The 24791-nt window shown below is 40.1% G+C and overlaps 1 protein-coding gene across 7 annotated transcripts in view; it reads left to right on the plus strand.

Annotated features, from left to right (window-relative positions):
• LOC109621640 (1-phosphatidylinositol 4,5-bisphosphate phosphodiesterase) overlaps positions 1-24791 on the plus strand; it is a 246422-nt gene that overhangs the window by 172907 nt on the left and 48724 nt on the right. The window contains exon 6 of one of the 7 annotated variants that reach the window (XM_029858134.2): positions 17973-18052. The exons of the other annotated variants lie outside the window; for them this stretch is intronic. Within the exon in view, the coding sequence (XP_029713994.1) occupies positions 17973-18052 (80 nt within the window). The remainder of the gene's footprint in view (positions 1-17972; positions 18053-24791) is intronic. 7 annotated transcript variants of the gene reach the window in all.

Consider the following 24791-nt stretch of genomic DNA (forward strand, 5'->3'; position numbering starts at 1 on the left):
TCAGGGATCCTTCCAGGATTCTTCCGGGAACTCGTTCCAGGATACCTCCAATAACTCCTTCCAAGATTTTTTTAGAAACTGCTTCCGGCATTTCTTCAGAAACTCCTGTGAGGATTCTCCTAGGGATTTTTTTCTGGACTCCTCCAGAAGTTCCTTCTGCATCCCTTGCAGATTCTTCTACAATTCCTCCGGAAGTTCATCCTGGAATTCACCCAGATGTTCCTCCATATAAGAATCCTCCAGGAGCTTCAACCTTCTGAATCTCAAGCCTTAAAAGAATCTCAAATGGAGCTCCATACGTTCAACATTTTAGCAAAATCGGTTGAGCCTAAGGGGGCGCTCAAAACGCTTGAAGTTTGTATAGGAAAACTTGGCCAAATGTATGCAGAAATTTTAGGTTTTCGAATTTTGTCGCTAGGTGGCGCTGTAAGCGTTCAATAAATAAACCCTTTGGTATTATTGTAGGTGACTATATGCCAAAGAACTTTGTCGAAGACCGCGAAGTAATCCGACAGCTGTGAAAAAAGTTATACCCTAGGCAAAGTGAGGCAAAGTATTGAGATTTCATTATTGATATTATTCCTTTACGTGTATTAGAAACGTAGCTTCTGAGAGTCCAAAACAACTGATTGAGGAGGTAAGGAGGAGGAGGAGGAGGTAATACGTTGAAAAACGTTCAATAATCAACAATGTACACTGAACCATTTTGTCAGGTGAAATCGACTACTTTTGGGATATTATAAGTTGTCCAAATAACTTTCAGCTCAGCTCTCAAGATATACAACCGTAACAGTAGGTGTTTTCACTGTAAACATTACGGAACACAATCAACTAGATTGCATCTTGGAATTTCAAAAGGCATGTCAAGATACTATAATGATGTCAAGCAGACTTATCTGAAATAACTATCAATTCAGCATATTGGATGAGAAATTCAAGCAATGGTCAAGTGAAGAAATCATATTCGAAAATGTTCCAATATTTCCAATGTCGTATACATAACATAGTCAGATCATGGTAGTTTATCTTTAGGAGTGTGAGGAGGTAAGACTTGGCATTTTTCGATTTTTTTGTTTTTCATATAAGTGTGGGCCACCTTAGTATCCATGGAGTACTTTCTGGTGAAAACCTGACAGAGCTCCTGGAGTACTCCCGGGAAATCCCCGTTTTAAGAATATCAAGAGAAACTTCTAAACGAATCCCTGATGAAGCCTCTGGAGGAATTCCAAACAAACCAACGGAAGGCAGAACTCACAAAGAGCTACCTGGGAATCCAGGAAGATTCTCCTGGTAATTTGTGAAGAAGCCGCGAAGGAGTTCAGGATGATACTCCTGTGGAATCCCAAAAGTACCACCAGCAAGACATAAATAAGCACACTTTCTGACGTACGCGAATTTCACATTTTGAATCAAATCAAACCAACCATAGCTGACGAAGTTTTTCTAAACCCCAATTAGTAAACAACAAACCACGAAAAAATTCAACTTAGCATCCGCGGCGTATAGTGCCCCATTCTTGTAATTTTTCCTCGTTGATTGATTTAATGATTGATAATGACAAAAAAATGATAAAAGTACCCGAGCAGGAGAAAATAGCTGAAGAATAACAAACTCAGGTATGGAAAACCAAATACCTACAACCTGAATGAGGTATTAAGAAGCCCTGCATAAGAGGTAAAATACCTAAAATAATAACTGGTGTGTATTCTGTGCATAACACGTGAATAATTACATCAGGTATGGCGATACCTAAATAATAATCGGCGTTTTTTTTTTTTTCATACAAATAGCGATTTTTCCATAATTGAATAATACCTCAAGCAGCCCTCATCACCAAACCAATAACTCATCGAGGTATTTTATCAATACCCGGAAAATACCAAGATAAGTTATTTTCAATACCTGGGTAACCGACCAATACCTCGTCTTGTTATGATACCTGATTTTGGTATGCTCCAGTTATGTGTCAGTTATTCGTTCCTGCTCGGGTAGTCGATTTTTTTAATTTTCCACAATTTTTGCAAGATATAGGGTAAAAGCACTAGACTTCGCCACTGCTCTAGTCTTCGCCCCCTCCATACATATTCCATTTTTTATGTATGAAGTGGGGAAGATTAGGGCAGAATTTTAGGGGGGCGAAGTCTAGTGTTTTTACCCTATATGTAGACTTGACTAAACTAGACTAGAGTGTCTTCAAGGATTAACTATTATATCCTTTCTGAATTCCTTTTGAAGTTTCTACATGGATTTCGGAATTTCGAAATTCAAAAGAACTCATCCTGGATTTAAGCTAACAGAGTTACCAAGACGTTCCGTCTAAAATTCCTCCAGGAGATCCTCCGAGATTTCCCTCAGAATATCCTACAAAATTCTTCCAAGATTATTTCCAAAAATCCCAGAAGTTTCTCCTGGGATTCCTGCTGGAAGTTTCCTTCTGGAAATGTAATCTTAGCCTTTGTTGAATTCTCTCTAAAATGGTCACTGGAATTTCTCCAGGATTTCATACTGCATTCCCTTCAAAGTTCCTGGAAATCCTTCAGCAGTTCTTTGGGGAAATTTGCCAGGATTTCTTTTCAAGATTGTTTCAGTAGTTCCTTCTGAAAATACTTCAAGAGTTCCTGAAGAAATCTCTAGATCGAATTCCTGAATCCTAGACTTGGCTCTTTCAGAAATCCTTTTTATGAATTTTTATTTTTGTGTATTTTAACTTATTGGTAATTCTACAATCGCTGAAAGAGCTTCTGAAGGATTTCTTGGAAAATCCCCAGAAGTAATTCATAAAGAAATCTGGAGAAATTCATAGAAGGTTTCCAATGTGGGAATCACAGAATTAAATTGTTGGAAGTATCCCTAGCAGGATTTTTAATGGAAATCCGAGACAGTACCCGACATATGAAATTTTTGGAACAATCTATAGTTGGAATAACCCTCAGATAGAGTTTCTACTTCAGGAATTCCTGAAGGAATCCAATATAGCATTTTTTAAATAATTGACACATGGAATTCCTAGACATAAATCCCTGATGAAATTTCTGGAGAATTCTCAAAAGGAACTCTATGTCCTCAGATGGAATTTTCGAAAAAAAAATCCACAAAAAGAACCCAGAGGACATATGTATGGCTGATTCTCCGAGATAACTTTTTTTATAAGTTTGAGTAAGTCATGATTGATTCTAAATAAACTCAACTTCAGATATAACCCAGACAACCAGGAATCGCATAAGGATGCACGCTGTACATCGTATAAAGTACTATTTTAAGTCACTATCGCATATATGTATGGCTGAGGGACAATTTTCATCGCATATGATGTTATTTTTGAACTTACATACATCTGGTTGTTCGATACATCTGGCAAAATCATATAAGAGTGCAAATTAACTTTTAAAATGTATGACTACATCGTAGTAGACGACATTCAGATGTTTTGTTGCGACGAACTTTGCTTATTCGCAAAAGCGTTCGAGTGAACTCGCAAAGTGTCAATTGAATTCGCAAAATTGCGTACTGCGATGATTATACGACTTCGCTTGGTGCTTTTCTAATTATGTCAGTTCAACTCGCATAGGTGTACAAACTAAAAGTGAAAATAAACTCGTTCAAATGTACATACAAACTCGCATAAGCTAGAATCGTTAACGTTGTCAATGCGATGATAACAATGAAATGAGTGCCAAAAAGCTAAAAGAAAGTGAAAAGTTATCATTATGGTTACAAAACAAGTTACAAAGTCATCATTTTTGTTTTGTTGACCTTATAATTATCAATGGGTGGTGCTAGCATGGGAGGAGTAGTGGTAACTGTGTGAGAAATCATGCTACATCATTTTGATCTCCAAATAGCCTGCCGAACACGTACAGCGCACGGAAACCAAGTGCATTCCGCACTGAGGTGAGTTAGAGTGTCATGACATTTAATCAGTGTGTTTCATAAGTAGTGTGAAGTGCGGCTCGATAATCCAAAGGTTATTAGTTCGATACTTAGGTGACAAGATTTTTTTATTTCGAATATTTCATAAGATGCTATATTACGTCGCAATAGTGCATACCGTACATCGCATAAGATATCACTTCAAGTCATATAGCGTCATTATTTTTCCGTCAATGCACGTATAGCGCCTCCACTTTTGTACGATAAGGCACTTTTACTGCATCTTATACGATGTAACTTTACCGCATAAAAGTACGTATAACATGAATATAAACTTCATTATACGTGCAAATTGGTTGTCTGGGAAGGATTCCTGAGCCTAACGAAAATCATCAATGCAGAATCCATTCATGTTGCTTCTTTGGCAAATTTCAGACTCGTGATCGTTTTCAAATAACAACATAGAATTCCAAAACTTCTCATAGCATTACAAAGTTTTTGTAGCAAAAACTTTCGATAAAACAGTGCAATAAGTGAGGTCAAGGGACAATCTTAAAATTGGAAGATTTAATAATGGAATTAACTAAAGATCGTTTCAAAAATTCGTGAAGGCATTTTTTTAGTGAAGTTGTTTATAAGTCATTTTTTATCAATGTCGTTTTTCAACGTAACGTATATTATATATAGCCGCCTAGCTCAAACAGCAACCGGCAAAGAAGGACGATACGAGCACTCTTGAAATGCCGGCAGGTGTCATCGACTCATAAAATCAACCACCACACAACGTGTACGTACGTACACACGGTGATGGGATAATACGGTCATCATTATCAGCATCCGTCTCACCATAATCATCGTCAACTTGACTCCCTTCACTGGGTGGTACTACTGTGCCGAGCCGACCGGAGCCGGGCCGGGGCCGGGGGTCTCGTTAGCTCATAAACCTAGCATGTTGTGTAGTAGCTTAGCTCTAGAGCACACGCACAACGAACCCGATCCGCCGCCGCGCGCCACACCGGCCGGCCGTGTGGGTGCTTCAAGGTTCACTGAGCAAATTATCTGCCACAGGATATTACACACATGTCAGCCCTGTTCTGCCTTTATCCGCAGTGTGTGTCTCTCTCTCTATCTCCGCAGTCAGTCCGGTTGATCCTTTTAACACTTGAACACTTGTGTGTTGCTTTGGCACAAGCGGCCACCAGCACCACCACCGCCACCAGTGGGTAACCAAACCACACAGCGGCAACAATAATGTGCCTATAATCTTCTAACCCTAGCGAGTACTAGTTGGAAAATCGTTAAAGGCATCATTTTATAGAACTATTGATGGTTCATAATAATATATAGTAGACTTCAGATTGATCCAGTCACCGCGATTTATTATGAAACGTTACTCAGTATGTTAGAGATAGCTAACGTTAGGAGTGTAGACCTGAAGTACTAATCTCAAAGATAGTTTGGCTGACCTGAAACATGCCCATAGTGTCTTTAAATGACATTTGAGATTTCAAGAGCTTCACGGACCTCTTTATAGAACGGTCAGGACGATCCTGAATGTCCCAAAGGTTTATAATAAAAAAGTAGACTTCAAAGTGGTCCCGTAACTGCACCTGATTATGCAGCGGTACTCAGTTTAACTGATATGGATACTGTTACGAGTGTAGACCTGAAGTCCTGAACTCCAAGGTAGTTTGGCTGACCTGGAATATTCCTGTACTGTCTCTTAATGATATTTGAGATTTCAAAAGCTTCGCGAATCTCAGCAGATTATGCAATACTATTATTATTGGTGAAAGCACATAAAGTTCTTCTTGTAGATTTGAAAGACTTCATTATAGAACAGTTTGGATAAACCAAAACGTCGCTAAGGTTTATAATAAAGAAAGTAGACTTCAGATTGGTCCAGTGACCATGGATAAATATGCAACGTTACTCAGTATAGCAGATATGGCTACTGTTACGAGTGTAGATCTAAAGTTCTGAACTCCAAGCTAGTTTGGCTGACCTGAAATATTCCTATAGTTCCTATAAATGACATTGTAGATGTCTAGAGCTTTACGACTCCCAGTAGGTTATGCAATGCTATTATTTGTGGCGAAAATACATAAAATTATTCTTGTAGATTTGAAGGACTTCACTATAGGACAGGCTGTATCGTTTGTCTTGAAATCATCAAACGATGTTTATTATTAGCCCAACGTTTCGACACGCGGTTAGTGTCTTCTTCAGGGGGAACTAGAATTTAATACATGTGCTAATTGGTCTGTTACATAATTTTGTCACGGTAACTTACACTAATTTGGTCGTTTTTTAACTGTAACTGTCCTGTCATTAGTTTGTTGGCATATGCTGTAAAATTATCGTTATTATAAATTTTGTCTACACACAAAAGTCAAACATCCTACAAGAAAAGAAGATATTAGTAACATAATTCATAAGATCCCATGCAACGACTGTGATAGCTGTTACGTTGGAATGATGAGGAATAATCTGAGCAAAAGACTAATAGGACACAGAAGTAATGTAAACAAGCTAGAGAAATCGTTGAACGAGAACCAGACTAATACAGAAGCAGCCAAAGAAACTCTAATAGGCCAACAACAGCCCTGATCCAACACTGCATACAACACAAACATAGATTTAACTTAGACCTAACAGAGATTATAGACCACAGCTACAAACCAACACTACTTCCATTCCCCGAAATGTGCCACATCACAAACACAGACCACACAGTTGATAAACGGACAGACATTGATAGACTAAGTGCCACATACGCAACAGTGTTCCACAGCATCAAGAATTCATCCAAACGATACACACTCGACACACAAGAACATACTGTAGACGGAACGTAGTTATTAAGATAGGGCAGTTTTAGCAGATAAAGGCAAAATTGCGCCATTGCCAAATGTCCGTTGAAAGTTATAACAAACCAAATAAGTGTAAGACAATTATTTTCCGTAAATTTTAGTTGAACAGACAAGTAACTAGACAAAATTCATAATAACGATAATTTTACAGCATGTACCAACAAACAGGACAGTTACAGTTCGCCGAAACTCAAGACCAAAAACGACCAAATTAGTGTAAGTTACCGTGACAAAATTATGTAACAGACCAATTAGTACATGTATTAAATTCTAGTTCCCCCTAAAGAAGACACTAATCCCGTGTCGAAACAATGGGCAAATAATAAACATCGTTTGCTTATTTCAAGACTGCGTAGTCGTTTTTAATGATAATTGAAAATAATTTTACCCTCCAGATCATAATACGCCAAGTGCAACTAAGAAATCTTTCTCTGTGGTTGTGACGAAGATAACGTGTTGTTGCCAATTTATCGATGGGAAAAAGCAATTTGTTTCACTAATTAAGCAGCTTTTGCTACATTCTGCAGTAGTGAAATCCAACTTTGAAGAGCCACAGAGCTTTTGTGGGGTATAAAAGGTCAGTTTAATAAGTGAATCTGGCTGTGTGGTATGGGCCAGCCTATGGTTTGGGCCAGCCTAAACAGCAGCTGTCATTGCTGTACTGGTGATAGTCTCTATCCACTCAAGCACTCAACACAGTCCTAAGTAGGCGCGCAAAGTAATCGGTTGTGCATTCACAGTGCGCAGTATGCTGGGTGATTGTTGGGAGCAAGTTAGCAGATTTCACATTGGCGATCCTGCCAGGTTTTTCAATTGAAAATTCAGCAATGTTTCAAAACAAATCACCCAGCATAACTGCTTCAACCGGGAGTGTGACGATTGTGCGGGTTTAGTGAAGTGAAAAGTGCAATGAAAAAAAGTGGAACGGATTAGGCGTAAGCGCATCCGAAAAAAAAAATGGTTCGTGTCGGCTTGGTTGTGTGATGCAGGAGGAATGGAAGCAGCAGGGTGAGCCAGCTGCTCATCTTTTGTGGATGTGTTGGTGTTGACTGGAAATGCTGCTCGTGCATGATCGAGTTTTGCTTGGAGGGTGTGTTTCGCAATGCGGTGTTTGAATCGGCCCGCTCGATAGACGAAGGCCAGGTGTGGTTTGTTTGGGTTCGACTTGCTTTCTCCCTCCCTGTTGGAAAGGGCGAAGAGCGTCTGGTTTGCTGATCGGTTTGCTTTCGTGTTTACGTTACATAAGGTAAGGTAAGCTAAGGTTGCTGTCAGAAACAATTGTGTAAAAAAAGTGCTCATTAAACGCGATTGTGTTGGTTATCTAAACAGTCGCAACTGATGACGTCAGTTTTCGTATTTGTGGTTTAATGTCACATAATCTGTGGGGTACCGAAAAATAATGAAGGAGAGGGTGTGATATTTCGGACCGCCGAAGCATCAAAACCAGGGCGGTAATTTTTCGACAGGCCTTTATAATTGCGATATATTGTTTTTTTTTTCATTTTCTCCGTATTGGTTTACCTGTCATTGTTGTTGTCATTGTTCATTTTCGGTTGAAAAAAACAGGCACAGAGACTGACACTTAGCAGCCCGGATCAAAACTATTCTGCTCGGCAAACATTAAACAAATTTCGGCAAGTTTATGTTTTGTTTATTTCAACACTTCTTTTCTTTGTGCCTGAGTGGTTCATTTTCAAAGTGCACTAGGGTGCATGGGTGGCCGCAGCTGTTTCCATACGATTTCAACAATTGGGTTGATTGGCGATTGAAAAACTTTTGTTTTCTATAGCTTGGTCGAAAGAGCACATTTCTCCAGGTGTTGTACAACTTTTTTGCAGTCCAATACCTTTGTTTTGATAGTCAGATAAGCAAAACAGCTTAGATTCCCGTTGATGTGGTGACAGCTCAATAGTTAGAAGGACAGCTCGTCTTTAACAAACAAACTCCATTTGAACATCGAATGAATTTTGAGTTCTAAAACACCAGAATTGTGACATTTTGGGTTTCAAATTTTTTGGTTAAAGATTAAAGTTATGAGAAAACACGGATACCATCAAAACCATGAAACCAAATTTTCCGGAAGCATTCAGAGGTATAAATGGAGTTTTTATAAGTTGTTCGGTTTGGTACCCTCACTGGTTTTGAATTGTACAATACTTTTGTGAAAATATATGAACAGTACGAACAGTATTGGAATTTCTGGAGTTTTGCGGACCGAGGTTTTTTTTTTGAATCAATAATGTAGTGCATCATTTTATGCGGAATCTGAAAATATGAAAAAGTTCCCGGTATTGTTACTTTCTACATAACGTCAGCTCGATAAGTATAAAATGCGTTCTATTTTTGATGTTTTTGTGGATGATGCAATGAACAAGTTAAAGAACAGAACCACAGTATGTTAGTTGGCAATATGGCACTTAATATAGCTTTCAGCCTGTCAGTAGTTGCGAATGTGCATTTGGAAAACATCGAAGTGCATGAGAAAACATCGCATTACTGTTGATATTTTGTTTTGACTCGCAAAAGTGCGATTACTGTAAATTATGGCACTTAGTGGACTTTTCACCTAAAAACATTGCAATTTAGGTGTTTGAACGTATGTAAAATACTTTAACATGTATGCAAAATACGTAATGGATTTCAAATCAGTTAAAAGTAATGGAAAATTTGCATGTTGCTCGGGATGACCATGCATTGAATGAATTCAGCCTAAGGAAAAGATGAAGTCGCATGTAGCTTGGGATGACCACGCATAACGAGAAGCATTTGCATGTTGCTCGGGATGACCATGCATTGCATGAATTCAGTCTAAGGAAAAGGTGAATTCGCGTGTAGCTCGGGATGACCACGCCTAACGAAATGAATTTGCATGTTGCTCGGGATGACCATGCATTGAATCAATTCGGCCGAAGGAAAAGGTGAATTCGCGTGTAGCTCGGAATGACCACGCATAGAGGAAAGAATTACATGTTGTTCGGGATGACCATGTATTGAATGTGCTCAGTCTAAGGAAAAGGTGAATTCGCGTGTAGCTCGGGATGACCACGCATAACGAAAAGCATTTGCATGTTGCTCGGGTTGACCATGCGTTGAATGAATTCAGCCTAGGAAAAAGGTGACCATAATGCAACAATATGATGTTCTGTCAAATGATGAGCGCGATTATGTTTAATTAAATTGCTGATGAAGCCAGTGTCTCAGAAAATGAATAATGCACGTAGATGGTATTCCTGTTCCCTCTCAATGGGATTATTTACAGTCAAAATCAATTGGATTGCTTAAACATAGACGGTATAACCAAGGTATAACATGTGGTAATAGAAAATATGACGTCATAGCGTCTGGGTACATTGATGTCAGTCGCTCTCTTGGGAATAGCAACTGCGCAAATGCTCTATGAGCCGCAGTTGATAATCATGTTTATTTTAACAGTAGTGGTATGAGGAATTCAAAAAATCATACAGCGAATCGGGACTGTAGTTGATAGAATTTAAATGGATCTTTTTTTTTTATATGTGATGCCTGGGATGATTTTTTTCTAAATGTTTCAGCATATCAGCTGCCGTGCAAAAATGTGGCATCATTATTTCTCAATTATTCACTGTTTTTAACATTTTTTATATGAGAGAAGAGGGGAGATGTGTGGTATGGGCCAGCCTATGGTTTGGGCCAGCCTAAACAGCAGCTGTCATTGCTGTACTGGTGATAGTCTCTATCCACTCAAGCACTCAACACAGTCCTAAGTAGGCGCGCAAAGTAATCGGTTGTGCATTCACAGTGCGCAGTATGCTGGGTGATTGTTGGGAGCAAGTTAGCAGATTTCACACTGGCGAAGTGACAATTGAGCGATGATGAAGAACAATTCGGCTAGCTGTAGCTTTGGTGCGGTTGCCTTCGTCATACGCAAACAAAAAAAATCGTCGTAAGTCGTAAGAGGAGTGGAAATGAAACGTGAAATTTCGCGTGATTATTCGATTTTCAGTGCAATAGGGGCTAGGGCTAATTATTGATAGTCTACATCTTTGCTTTCATCTAATGAGTCATAGGCGAAGGTAAGTTGGAATATCGTTAATTATTGGCTGTTTTGCGTCTGATATGACGGAAATTGCACATATGAGGGAATCAATTTCTACTATACAAATGCATGAAATGCAAAATGATCATTGACAGAGAAAGCTCCCAATTAGTAACTGTGGAGATAAGATTTCTTCTGTGGTTCCCTTAGGGATATTATTCCTGAGATTCCATCAGGAACTCCCGATTCTTTCCGAATTTTCTCCGACAATTCCTTCAGGAATTTCTTCCGGGAATCCCTCTAGATAAATTCCTGCATTTATTCAGGTATTTCTGGATAGATGCAATGACACTTTTGGGGATTATTCTTGGTTTTTTTTTCACAGTGATTCCTTTTTTGATTTCTCACGCAATTCCTTCAGGGATTCTTTTGTGTTTCCGGATGGATTTCTTTCGGCAATTTTCCCGGGATTCCTACAACGATTTCTTACGGGTATCCTGTCGTGATTCTCTCCGGGATAGATTTCTTCATGGACCCTTCCCAGATTTTCTTTGAGGCATTCTCCTGGAGTCCTTCAGCGATTCCTCCAGGATTCTGACTTCTGAATACCATTAGCAATTCTTCCTGTGATTCCTTGATTCCTCCCGACATTCCTTTAGGAGCTCCTACAGTCCTCCTAAGAGTCATTCATTATGGATTTTCCTGGTATTCCGTCATTGATTTCTTCCGAAATTCATCAAGGGCCGTTGGAGATTCCTTCTGGATCCTTCCAGGGATTCCTTCAGAAATTTCTGTTGTGATTCACTGATTCGCTAATCCCTATTGAGATTCCAGGGATTTCTCTAGCATTATTATAGAATACTCTTCGTGGATTCTTCCATGGGCGTAGCCAGAGGGCGGCAGGGGGGCGTGATCCCTTCCCCCTGGCCGCCAGATTTATTTTTTTTTTTCAAATCGAGCCAACTCAAAGATTATCAATAACTCATAGAGTTCCAGAATATCTCAAAAAATAAACTGTCCTAATTATTGAGGTTTTTATCCACAATTCTTCTTCTTCTTTATGGCACGACGTCCCCACTGGAACTTGGCCTGCCTCGCTTCAACTTAGTGTTCTTTGAGCATTTCCACAGTTATTAATTGAAGGGCTTTCTTTGCCTGCCATTGCATGAATTTGTACATTGTGAGGCAAGTACAATGATACACTATGCCCAGGAAGTCGAGAAAATTTTCTCGACTGGAACGGGAATCGAACCCGCCGTCTCCGGATTGGCGATCCATAGCGTTAACCACTAGGCTAACTGGAGACCCTTTATCCACAATTATCAAACCTTTTTTACTAGAAAACCACAGGAATTTTCACCAAATATTTCTCCACTAGAGATTGCTCCAATAATCCAATCTGGAATAATTCGAAGTATTTCAGCAGAAATATCTTCTAGAAAGAAACTCTTACAGGAAATTTTACTAGAGATTAGCTAAAAACTAATTCAGGAGTTCCTTAAAACATTGTACAAAACATTCTTTTGTGAGTCCTTCAAAAGATTTCAACAATAATTCGTCCAAAAATTATGGCAGACATGGATTCCTTCATATTTTTTTTTCCTACCAAAATTTTTCCAGGAATTTGTTAAGAAAGCTCTCCTGGGATTTCCTAAGGAATTTCTCATGGGATTTCTGCAGGAATTGATCCAGGTTTTCCTTCAAAAATTCCTCTAGGGTTTCACCCGGGAATTTCTTCTGTGTATCTTTCAGGAAAAATTCCAGGGATTATTTTAAAAATTCCTTCAAGGATTTCCCCAGGAAAACTTTTTAGAATTCCTCCAGAAGTTCCTCTTGGAATTCTTTCAGGCACTCCTCCAGGAATTAATCCAGTACTTTCTCCAGGGACTATTTAGGGATTCCCTCAGGAATACCTCGAGGAATTGCATCCGGGTTTCCTCCTGGGGTTTCTTCAGGAACTCTTGCAGGGATTCTTCAGGAACTGCTACAGGGATTCCTCAAGGAGATCCTCCCGGAACTTTTCTAAGAATCTTCAGGATTTCTCCAAGGATTCCATCTGCAATTTCTCCAGGAATTCTTCCTGGAATTCCTCCACGAAATTCTCAAGGGTTTCCTCCACGGAGTTCTTCAGAGATTACTCCAGGAATTATTCCAGGGGTTCCTCTGGGAATTTCTGCAGGGATTCCCCTGAAAATCCATCCAGGGATTCCTTCAGAAATACTTCTAGAGATTACTCCAGAAATTCCTCCGGGAATTCTTCTAGACATTCCTTCATGAGCATTTCTAGAGATTTCCCCTGATATTTTTAAAAGGAACTACTTCAGGAATTAATTCAGTACTTCCTTCAGAAACTGTTTTTGGATTCCATTAGGAATCACTCTTGAAATTGCTTCCGGGATTCCTTCTGGAGTTTCTCCAGGAACTCTTGTAAGAATTCATCTGGAATTTCTCCAAGAATTCCGTCTGCGATTTCTTCAGGAATTATTCCTGGTATTACTCCACGAATTCCTTAAAAGATTCATCCACAAATTTCTTCAGGAATTCCTCTGGGAATTTCCCTAGAGATTCCTCTGGGAATTCCTGCAGCGATTTCTCTTAATATTTCTCCAGGAATTCATCTAGAGATTCCTCCAGTAATTGCTTCCGGGACTCTTCCAAGAATTTCACCAGGAATTCCTACAGAAACTTATCCAGGAAATCTTCAAGTGAATTTTTGCAGAGACTCCTACAGAAATTTCTTCAGAGATTTCTCCAGGAATTACTTCAGGGAATCCTCCAAGAATTCCACTAAGAATTCTCCTAGGCATTCTTCCAGGAAATTTTCCAGACATTTTTCCAGGGATTCTTCCTTGAATTCTTGCAGAGATTTTTTTCAGCGATTCCACCAGATATTCCTGCAGAATTTGCTTCAGGGACTCATCCAGGAATTTCTTGTGGGATTGCTTCAGGAACTCTTCCTAGGATACCTCCAGAAATTTATGCAGGCATTCCTCCAGGATTTCATCCAGGGTCTCCTCGAGCAATTCCTCTCGGAATATCTTCAGAGATTCCTCCAGGAATTAATCAACGAATTCCATTATAAATTATGTTAGTAATTCATCCAGGAATTTCTCCAGGGAATCCTTAAAAAGTTCTTCCAGGATTTTCTCTAGGAATACGTTCAAAATTTTTTTCAGGAATTCGTCCAAGAATTTTTCCAGATTTTCCTCCAGGAATTGCTGCAGGGATTACCCTAGGAATTCTGCTAAAAAATCCTCCACGAACTTCTTTAGGGATTTCCAAGGATTTCTCCATGAAATTCTCCAAGGATTTACCAAGGGATTCCTACAGAAATTGCTTCGAGGATTTCTCCAGGAATTCCTCCAGAAATTTCTCTAGAAGTTCTTCCAGGAATTTCTCAGGGATTTTTTTTTCAGAAATTCATCCAGTAATTGTTGCAAGAATTCCTCCAAAGATTCCTCCACGAATTCCCAAAGGAAAACCTTCGGAAATTCCTCCAGGCATTCCTCCAGGATTTTATCCAGGAAATTCTCCAGGAATTACCCTAAGAATTTCTTCAGAAATTCCTACAGCGATTTCTCTAGGAATTGATCCATGAATTGCTCGGGAACATCCTTCAGAAATTGTGTCAGCATTTTTTCCTGAATCGTTTGGGGTTTTTTTTTCAGAAATTCTCCCAGGAAATTCTCCTCCAGGCATTTCTCTTGAGATTACTTCATTAATTGCTTCAAGGATTCCTCCAGGAAATCCTTCGAAGATTCCTCCAGGGAATCCTTCAGAAGTTCCTCTAAGGATTCTTCCAGCAAATCCTCTAGGGATTTCTTCAGAAATTTTTCCAGGAAAATCTCTTGGAATACCTCCAGGATTTTTTCAGGGATTCCTCCAGAGATTTCTTCACAAATTTCTCGATGATTCCCCCAGAGATTCCTTCAGAAATTCCTTCTAGAATTTTTCCAGAAAATCCTACAGAAATTCCGCTAGAAATTCCTCTAGGATTCTTTCAAGGGATTTTTCCAGAAATAGCAAAAAATAATAGAAATCTCCTAGAATTCCTCTAGAAATGTATCCAGTAATTCTTTCAAGAATTCCTCTGGAGATTCCTCCAGGAATTTCATCATGGCTTCCTCCAGCAATTCCCACAGGAATACCTCAAGGAATTCCCCCAGTCATTCCTTCACATTTTTTTCAAGTATTACCCCAGGGATTTTTTTTTCAGGAATTCCTTAAAGGATTTCTCCCGGGATTCCTCTAGGAATTCCGCTAGAAATTCCTTCAGGAATTTCCTAAGGGATTTTTTCAGAAATAGAAAAATAACAGAAATAGAAATAGAAATCTCTCAGAATTCCTCTGCAGATCCCTCTAGAAATCCATCCAGTAATTCTTTAAGGAATTCCGCTAGAGATTTCTCCAGCAAATCCCACAGGAATACCTCTAGGAGATTTTCCAGGCATTCCTCCAGGATTTTATCCTGGAATTTCTCCAGGAACTTCTCCAGGAGTTCTTCCAGGAAATACCCCAGGAATTTGTTCAGGATTTCGTCTAGGAATGTCTCCAGGAATTGCTCCTGGACATCTTTCAGAAACTATGTTAGCAATTCCTCCAGGATTTTTTTCAGTAAATCCTCTAAGGATTTCGTCATAGATTCTTCCAGGAATACTTTCAGGAATTTATCAGGGATTCCTCCAGACATTCCTCCAGGAATTCCTCCAGAGATTCGCTCAGGAATTGCTTCAGGGATTCCTCCAGGGATTTCTTCACAAATTTCTCCAGGGATATTCCCAGAGATTCCTCCAGGGATTCCTCCAGAAATTTCTCCAAGGGTTCTTCCAGGAATTCCTCCTGGAATTTCTCAAGGGATTTTCTTCACAAATTTCTCCAGCAATTTCTCCCAGAACTCCTCTGGAGATTTCTCCGGGAATTCCTTCAGGATTTTTTTCCAGAGATTGCTCCAAGAATTCATCCAAGAAATTTCTCCGGGAATTCCTGCTGGGTCTTTCCAGGAATTACACCAGGAATTTGTTCAGAAGTTCCTGCAGGCATTCCTCCATGATTCTCTCTAGAGATTTTCTCAGGAAATCCTCCAGCAATTCCTTCGGAGATTTCTCAAAGAATTCCTCCAAGGATTTCTTCTGAAATTTCTCCAAGATTTCCTCTAGGAATTCCTCAAGAGATTTCTTCTGAAATTTTTCCAGAGGTTCCTCCCGCAATTTCTCCAGAATTTCCTGCAAGGAATCCTCCAGAAATTTATCTAGGATTTCCTCTAGGTTTTCTTAATGAGATCTTTTCAGATATTTCTCTAGGTATTCCTCCCATTTATACAGGAATTCCGCCAGGTAGACTTTCAGAATTTCTTCTAGGGATTCCTCCGGGAATTCCTCTAGGGATTCTATAGGGCTTCCTCCAGGCATTCTTCCAGGGATTGCTCCAGGAATTTCTCAAATGATTTCTTTAGAAATACCTCTCAGGTTCTCTTCAAAAATTTGTTCAGGAGTTCCTAATTACAGAAATCCTTCAATCATCTTTTCAGGAATGTACTCACCGCTACCTGCACCACGCTGATTTATGTAGATCAGGCGAGCTTTTTTAACGTATTGTACAAAATACAACAGCGTGGCTGTTGAAGGGTTTAATAATGCTTTCAGAATATAATTATATTCAATTTCATCGTATTGCGTTTAGTGATAAAAGCTAGTAGGTACAAATTTTGCTAAAGGTGCTTGGCCAGTACCCATCCCCCCCCCCCCACTGAAAAGCTGGCTACGCCCTTGGATTCTTCCAGGGATTCATCCAAACAATTCAAAGGGACTCCTTTTGAGATGTATTTCGAGATTACTCCAACGTTCTTTTAGCGATTTCTATAGAATTATTCCTGGGGTTTCTACAGAGATTTCTTTGGGACTTCTTTCCGATTTTTTTTTCAAGAATTCCTCCGAATTCCTGCTTTTTCTCCCAAGATTCTTCCAAGGATTTTTTTTTCGGGATTCCTATAAAGAAAAGGCACCGTCAGTTATGGATTTCCAGGACTCCTAAACTTTCAGCAAGATCTTGCTGAATAAAAAAGTTTAAATTAGATCAAATACGAGTAGAAGCGAAAGAGCAAACTAAGAGCAATTTTCGACACAAAAACCTTTGTGTACCATTTAGAACCTGGCAGATGAAACATGGCAACATGCGAAATATACCACAGCCCAAGTGAAGCATAGCACACCTGACGCTCGTCGTCTAAGAAGATAACCTATAATATCGTTCAACCCGATGCACTAGAGTGCATTGCATTGGCGGTGCAACAATTTCCAATCGACTAGGTCCTGCCAACCTCTGGATGGCACATTACCACACACAGTTCCCGTCGAATGCAGGTTGTCAACCGCAACGATGACTATACTCGTAGGTACGTCATACCGAGCAAAATCACGGTGGGAGAGGGATGGACTCACGTTGACATATAGAAGGACACGCATAACTAGGTACATAGGTGGAATTCTGTAATCACAAGGGGGACCGCACATCAGAGTGGGCACATCATATTTCGCGCGCGTCCGTACCACATACCATCAGGCATCACAGACAACAGCGCGGCAACGCTCAACGAGCACACATCAAACAATGACCGACTTTTAACTTCTCTCATTGATGTGCATGCGATTAGGATCTTAGGTGGAAACCACAACAAGTACACCGGCCTAGTGGCAACCAACGCGTACTGGAATGGGGCAGGATGCTGCTGATGGGGATGATAATGGATGATGATGAGGCCGTGATGGCATAGGTACCTACACTTTGACCTGGAAATTTTGTCCAGAGCGAACGTTAACCAAATATCAACTCACAAGAGAATCATGTCATATGCAACCTCGAAATTGTCATACATAGTTTCTTCTAAGAATATTATCTAAATAAACTTAAAAGCAATTTTCGTTATTTCAAGGTTGGTCGAACTCAGTCAACTTATTCCGAGAATCAATTAGATATTACCAAACAAAAAAAACATGGAACGAGCTCACCGGTCAATATTATATCACGCAGAACCATGTAATCAAGGCAAAAGCAAACAACCATGCGTCTCCATCGGGCAAGAAAAGGGGCGGGCAACTCCAGTGGTTTTCCAAGAACGCACGGCGTGACGGTACTGAATCACACACAGCTCGTCGGATTGTACTCATAGAATTTTCCCCTATTTCTGTACCTCTCCTTCCGTCTTCCCTTTTTCGCAGATATGGGTTGATGGGCTACGGAAAATCACACACAACGGCAAGGCAAACAATGTGTGTCCAATGACTGCCCTCAAGAAGCAGTAAGTTCGCATGTCAACAACAACAACAACGCATAAAAATGTGGCGCAATTTCTACGATCATTCTATGTCTTTTTTCCGTACGGTTTTTTCACCTTGGTTGTGGTCATTGGGCGTTTGTTTTTTTTTTTTTGGAAAAGAACTCATTATTTAATACTTTATGTGCATGCACGCATGACGGCTTTGTGAATGTTACTTTTCTGCATGCAATTATCATGACTACTTACATACAATTTTAATGCTTTAAAATTATTTTTCACCTAAATCTATAAAAAATCTGAGAATGGCCATTTGAAAAATACATGTCCAAAAACACTCATGAATTACCAAAAAAAATACTTTGTGAATTTCCAAGGGATTTTTTGGGGGAATCCCTTGGGGAATACCAGCTCAGATCTCTTGGGGAATTCCTGAGGAAATCGCTTGGAGAATTCCTGAGAAAATTCTTTGAGGAATTCCTGAGGAAATTCCTTGAGGAATGCCTGAGAAAATCCCATTGAAAATGCCTGAGAAAACACAATTGCGAATTCCTGAGGAAATACCATTAGGAATTCCTGAGAATAACTCCTGGAAGAAACCCTTGGGGAATTTCTGAGGAAATCCCTCGGGGTTTCCCGAGGATATCCCTTGGCGAATTCCAGATGAAAACCCTAGGGGATTTCCAAAAGCAATCCTTTGGGCAATTCTAAAGGAAATCCCTTGAGTAATTCCTGAGGAAATGACTGTGGGTATTCTTGATGATTTCCCTCAGGTAATCACTGAGTAAATCCCTTGGGGAATTCCTGAGGAAATCCCTTTGGGAATTCCTGAGGGAATTCCTGAGGGAATCCCTTTGGGAATTCCTGAGGGAATCCCTTTGGGAATTCCTGAGGGAGTCCCTTTGGGAATTCCTGAGGGAATCCCTTTAAGAATTCCTGAGGGAATTTCAGAGGGAATTCCTGAGGAATTCCAGAGGGAATTCCTGAGGGAATCCGTTTGAAAATTCCTGAGAGAATCCCTTTGGGAATTCCTGAGAGAATCCCTTTGGGAATTCCTGAGGGAATCCCTTTGGGAATCCCTGAGGGAGTCCTTTGGGGAGTTCCTGAGGTAATCCCTTTGAGAATTCCAGAGGGAATCCCGTTGGGATTTCCTGAGGGAATCCCTTTAGGAATTCCTGAGGCAGTCCTTTGGGGAATTCCTAAGGTAATCCCTTTGGGAATTCCAGCGGGAATCCCGTTGGGATTTCCTGAGGGAATCCCTTTGGGAATTCCTGAGGGAATCCCTTTGGGAATTCCTGAGGGAATCCCTTTGAAAATTCTTGTAGGAATCGCTTTGGGATTTCCTGAAGGAATCTCTTTGGAAATTCCTGAGAGAATTCCTGAGGGAATCCCTTTGGGATTTCCTGAGGGAATCCCTTTGGGATTTCCTGAGGGAATCCCTTTGGGAATTCCTGAGGGAATCCCTTTGGGAATTCCTGAGGGAATCCCTTTGAAAATTCTTGTAGGAATCGCTTTGGGATTTCCTGAAGGAATCTCTTTGGAAATTCCTGAGAGAATTCCTGAGGGAATCCCTTTGGGATTTCCTGAGGGAATCCCTTTGGGATTTCCTGAGGGAATCCCTTTGGGATTTCCTGAGAGAATCCCTTTGAGATTTCCTGAGGGAATCCCTTTGAAAATTCTTGTAGGAATCGCTTTGGGAATTCCTGAAGGAATCCCTTTGGAAATTCCTGAGAGAATTCCTGAGGGAATCCCTTTGGGATTTCCTGAGGGAATCCCTTTGGGATTTCCTGAGGGAATCCCTTTGGGATTTCCTGAGGGAATCCCTTTGGGATTTCCTGAGAGAATCCCTTTGAGATTTCCTGAGGGAATCCCTTTGAAAATTCTTGTAGGAATCGCTTTGGGAATTCCTGAAGGAATCCCTTTGGAAATTCCTGAGAGAATTCCTGAGGGAATCCCTTTGGGATTTCCTGAGGGAATCCCTTTGGGATTTCCTGAGGGAATCCCTTTGCCTGAGGGAATCCCTTTGCCCTTTGTAATTAGCCAGAGAAGTTCAAAGCAACGACGCCACGTGTCTTTACGATGGCGCCATGAAACAAGAGGGTGGGCAAGTAACCCAGTTTGATTCAGATAATTCAATTACGCCATATATTTCACGGCGTTTATACTCATTTGTCTGCTTGCTACCGTTGAGCTCCCGTCGTCTTTGAACAAAAATGTCCTATGTACATACTACGCAAGCAAACCATCGGCGATGAACCAAAGACACATGCTTGTCGTCGTCATTCATCCTGTGAAAATTTCCCATCACCAATCAGTCAAACAGCCGTCAGGAGCTGTTCGGAAAGTGTCTCCATCATCACCTCACCTTGTTGGCTCCCTGTCCGCTTCCCTCTTGAAGTGTCCAAGGGGACGATCGAGAAGGAGACGGAAATTCAATTATTACTCACTCATCATCGTCGTCGTCGTCCTGAAGTCATGGCGGCACACCAGAACGACTTTGGCTTTGCTTTCCTTTGAAATTTTCCATCGACTTCGATCCAGTACACTAGAGCTTCTTTTTATACAGTTTTTTTGTTTTTCCAGATATAATGTATGTTACTTATTGTATTCGCTGTATAACAAAAGAGATAACTGTTTCCAGGGAGGTTTCAAAGAGATTTATAAGAGGTTTCAAGGACATTTGAAGCGTTTCTCAGTACGGTTTTGTGCCGTACGAGTCTTTAGTGGCATTTCATGAGCTCTCAGAGGGTTTGATGACGTTCAAGGGGGTCCTGTGGGTTTCAGAGATATGCAGGGTCTCAAGGGGTTTTATAGCGATTCAAGTTGTCTTGGGGATGAGGCGTTCATAAAGTTTTCAGGTATAGCCCTTGAAAGGCCCAGGAAAGTGCATTAAACCTTATAAAACAAATCTAAACTCTATGAAATTCCCTGGAAGTTCATGAAAGACCCTGAAACCCATCAAAACCTCCCATGGATCCTCCCTCTCTTGAACGCCCCTAAAACCTCTAGGAACCACCTCCTTTCAGTCTCGTCGGAAACTCCTGGAAACTAGTTACTGTCCGTGTGAACTAAAGTTCCCTCATTTAAAATATACGCAACCCTAGCCCATGACATAAAAAGAAGTTCCAGTGTAGTGCCCACTGCTGGCTACTGCGGATGCAATGCTTGCTATGAGTGACTGACAGTAGCAGCAGGGTGGTCAAGGAAGCGACAATCAAATTGCACCCAGCAGGCACTGACTGGGTGGATGGGGGGTCGGGTCAGCCGTATTTGTAAATCTGTATGTGACGCTTTTGAGCTTCCGTTATCGCTCTGAAACTGGACTATCTTTGACTATCTGTTGAGTAACCCTTGCGAAGTCGACATGGCAGCAGGACACCCTACAGGTTAGAAAGACTTCAATGAATGTAACAGCTTCGTGATTGGAAGACGTTGCTGTATCTAGAAGTTATTTTAGACAAGGTTTATAAATAATCTACACATTCTACAGAAGCTATGACGCAATTTGCCGTAAATCATGGGCATTTATTTGCAATCATAGCTGGGATCGTCCAAATATCTCACCCCTTCCGAATCAATGGACCAAGGTGTAAATATTAAGGGAAGTCGACAGGACCTAAGTAATCAATGGATGCGGGAAGAGAGTGGGGAGGTGGAGGTGGCTGTTGGCGAGTTTTTTTACGCAGCGAAACGCTTCCGAAGCGTCGCTGCGCTGCATCGTGTACTGAGGGGTAACTACGTTGCTACGGCTGAGTGTTTGTTGCTTGCCCCCACAGTTGTGATAAAATACCAACTTGCCAATTGGAATATTTGTGTTTGAGACTTTAATGGCAACCTAGAATATCCTGAAGACGAAGACCACAAAATTTGGAGAAACGAAATATGTGACATACCAGTTGTTTCAAAAGCTGAATTTAAATATGGGTATCGTTCATGTGTACTCACTAAACCTTCGTCAAGAACATCGAAAGGTATTTTATATTCTGGGATGTTCTAGGTGTTCCGAACTGTCCTGTAGCAAAGTCCTTCAAATCTACAAAAATAATTTTAGGTGTTTTCGTCATAAATAAAAGCCTTGCATAATCTGCTGGAATCCGTAAAGATCTTGAAGTCTGAAATGTCATTTAGAGACACTATAGAGGGGATCTCCAGTTAGCATAGTGGTTAAGGCTATGGATCGCCAATCCGGAGACGGCGAGTTCGATTCCCGCTCCGGTCGGGAAAATTTTCTCGACTCTCTGGGCATAGTGTATTATTGACTTGCCTCACAATATACAAATTCATGCAATGGCAGACATAGAACGTCCTTCAATTAATAACTGTGAAAGTGCTCAAAGAACACTAAGTTGAAGCAAGGCAGGCTCAGTGGGGACGTCGAGCCATAAAGAAGAAGAAGAAGACACTATAGAGATATTCCAGATCAGCCAAACCATCTTGAAGTTCAGAACTGGAAGCCTACTCTCGTATTAGTAGCCATATCTGTTATACTGAGTAACGTTGTATGATCAACCGCGATCCTTCAAATAAGTTCCTTCTACAAGAATAATGTTACAGTGTTTTCGTCATAAATAATAGCATTGCGTAATCTGCTGGGATCAGTAAAGCTCTTAAAATCTCAAATGTCATTGAGAGACACTTTAGGGATATTCCAGGTCAGCCAACCTATCTTGGAGTTTAGAACTTCAGGTCTACACTCGTAACAGCAGCCATATCTGATATACTGAGTAACGTTGCATAATCAATCGCGGTTATTGGTCCAACCTAAAGTCTACTAAATATTATTATGCACCATTGAGACATTAAGGGTCGTCCAAACTGTCCTGAAGTTTAGCTTTTAATGGTAACAGTAGTTATTCTCACAATGAACTGTAACGTTACACATACAACTGTAATATGTAATCCCCCTGGCATTTCATGAGCCATTCCAAAATAGTTTTGAGATATTCTAGATCAACCAAACTACATCGGAGACCATATCACTACGTTAAGTAGTATTACATAATCCACTGTACTTACCCAAGTAATTCGAGGAACAGTAAACGTTGTTATATATTTTTGAATATTCCCAAGTAACCAGTAAGCATTTAAAATAGCATTCCTTCAGCATTATAGTAGCCTTTACGACAAGGCGTTTAATGCTAATTAGCCGTATATGCGCCTATAGTGCTACCTCACAGCAGGTTTTGGCAAAATAACGGGCTGTCTTAGTGCTATCCCTTCAGGAACGTCGTGACGAAATGTCAAAGAAGCGTAACGCCTCGTCGAGCAAAAAAAAAACAAAAATAGATTGACGTCTGCTTCTCATTCTCTCGAGCCTGCTTCCCTGCTTCATCGTCCTTCCATATTCCAGCCGGTGCTAGGTGGTACTTTTTTGCTGATTTTTGTAGTGATGTAGGTTTGATCTTACGATCCGGAGATTGATTAATCATATCTGCTTCGGATTCTGTTGCTTCTGATCCACGATGCTAAAGCTGTCCCGGTGGCGTGCATTGATTCAATCGCCAATATAAAGAATGATTCGATAACAGCTTCAGATTCAACATCCAAAACTTGTTTTCATTGAGATATTTCATTGTGGTAGAGCATTACGATCCCTTCTTTTAAATGTCTGTGGAATATGATTGTTTCTTCCCTATTTCAAACAATCCTATGATCCACCAAAATATCCACCTATTCGGCACATATTTTCCGACGAAATGATAAATAATTGGTGATTTTTTGATGGACAAGTTCCCAATCCAATCCAGCTGCAGTAATGTTTTCTTTGGTGCTTTTGGATGAGTACCCGACTAGATGGACATTACAAAATTATAACAAGCTGTGTTATTTTGTTACAATAATTTTTTATAACAAGGGTTGTTATAAAACATGTACCGTTAGTAGTTAAAATAACAAAAATTCTAACAAATTTCCCACTGAAAAGAACAAAAATGTAATAACTTGTGTTATGATCATAACAAAAATATTACAAAGCTTGTTCCATGAAATATGATAGAATTTAACAAAATTATAACAAATTGTGTTATAATTCCCTTGACACCTATTAGGGTAAAAACTATTTTTTACTCATTTTTGGGTAAATATTTTTAAGTGTGTTATTCTATTTTTAGAAAAAGTAAGTAACATAAAAAAATAGTTTCCAGAACGTTATAAAATTTTTGGATCCAAACGGGATTTGAACCGAGACACCTTTCATCGGTAGAAATCTGGAGCTTCTACCAATGAGGCCATCACGGCTCTTGAAGAGGGTGGTGATAGAAGCTTTACTGGTTCTGCGTATTGCCAGTTTCGTCATTCAAATCCTTGTATGTCAGACGTACAGGGTTGTTACGAGAAGGGTGGAAAAAAATCCGCGCGAGCCAAATTTGAATCCGCGCCAAATCCGCGCGATTCTGGAATCAAATTCGCGCCAAATCCGCGAAAGTGTGATGATAAATTTGTGTTTTTTTTTTACTTAACGTTATTGAAGAAATCCATTAAACTGGAATGGACTAGTTGAGTGCTTGATGAATGAAATATTGATTTGTAAGTCAATGCAACTCATCTCGATTATTGTAAGCTTTCTGCTTGAAATTGAAGACATTTCTGCAAAACTCCCGATTTTTTTTGCCAAAAACATCCCTTAAATATTTTTTAGCCATTTTTTTATAAGAATTCGTTAGACAAAATCTCAGGAGAAACATGCCCAGAACTAGGAACTGGATTCGTGGGAAAAAATAAAAAAAAGCTGGAGAAATTTTAAAGGGAACTAAAATAAATATAT

Source organism: Aedes albopictus, chromosome 3 (assembly GCF_035046485.1).
Source record: "Aedes albopictus strain Foshan chromosome 3, AalbF5, whole genome shotgun sequence".
Lineage (NCBI taxonomy): Eukaryota > Metazoa > Arthropoda > Insecta > Diptera > Culicidae > Aedes > Aedes albopictus.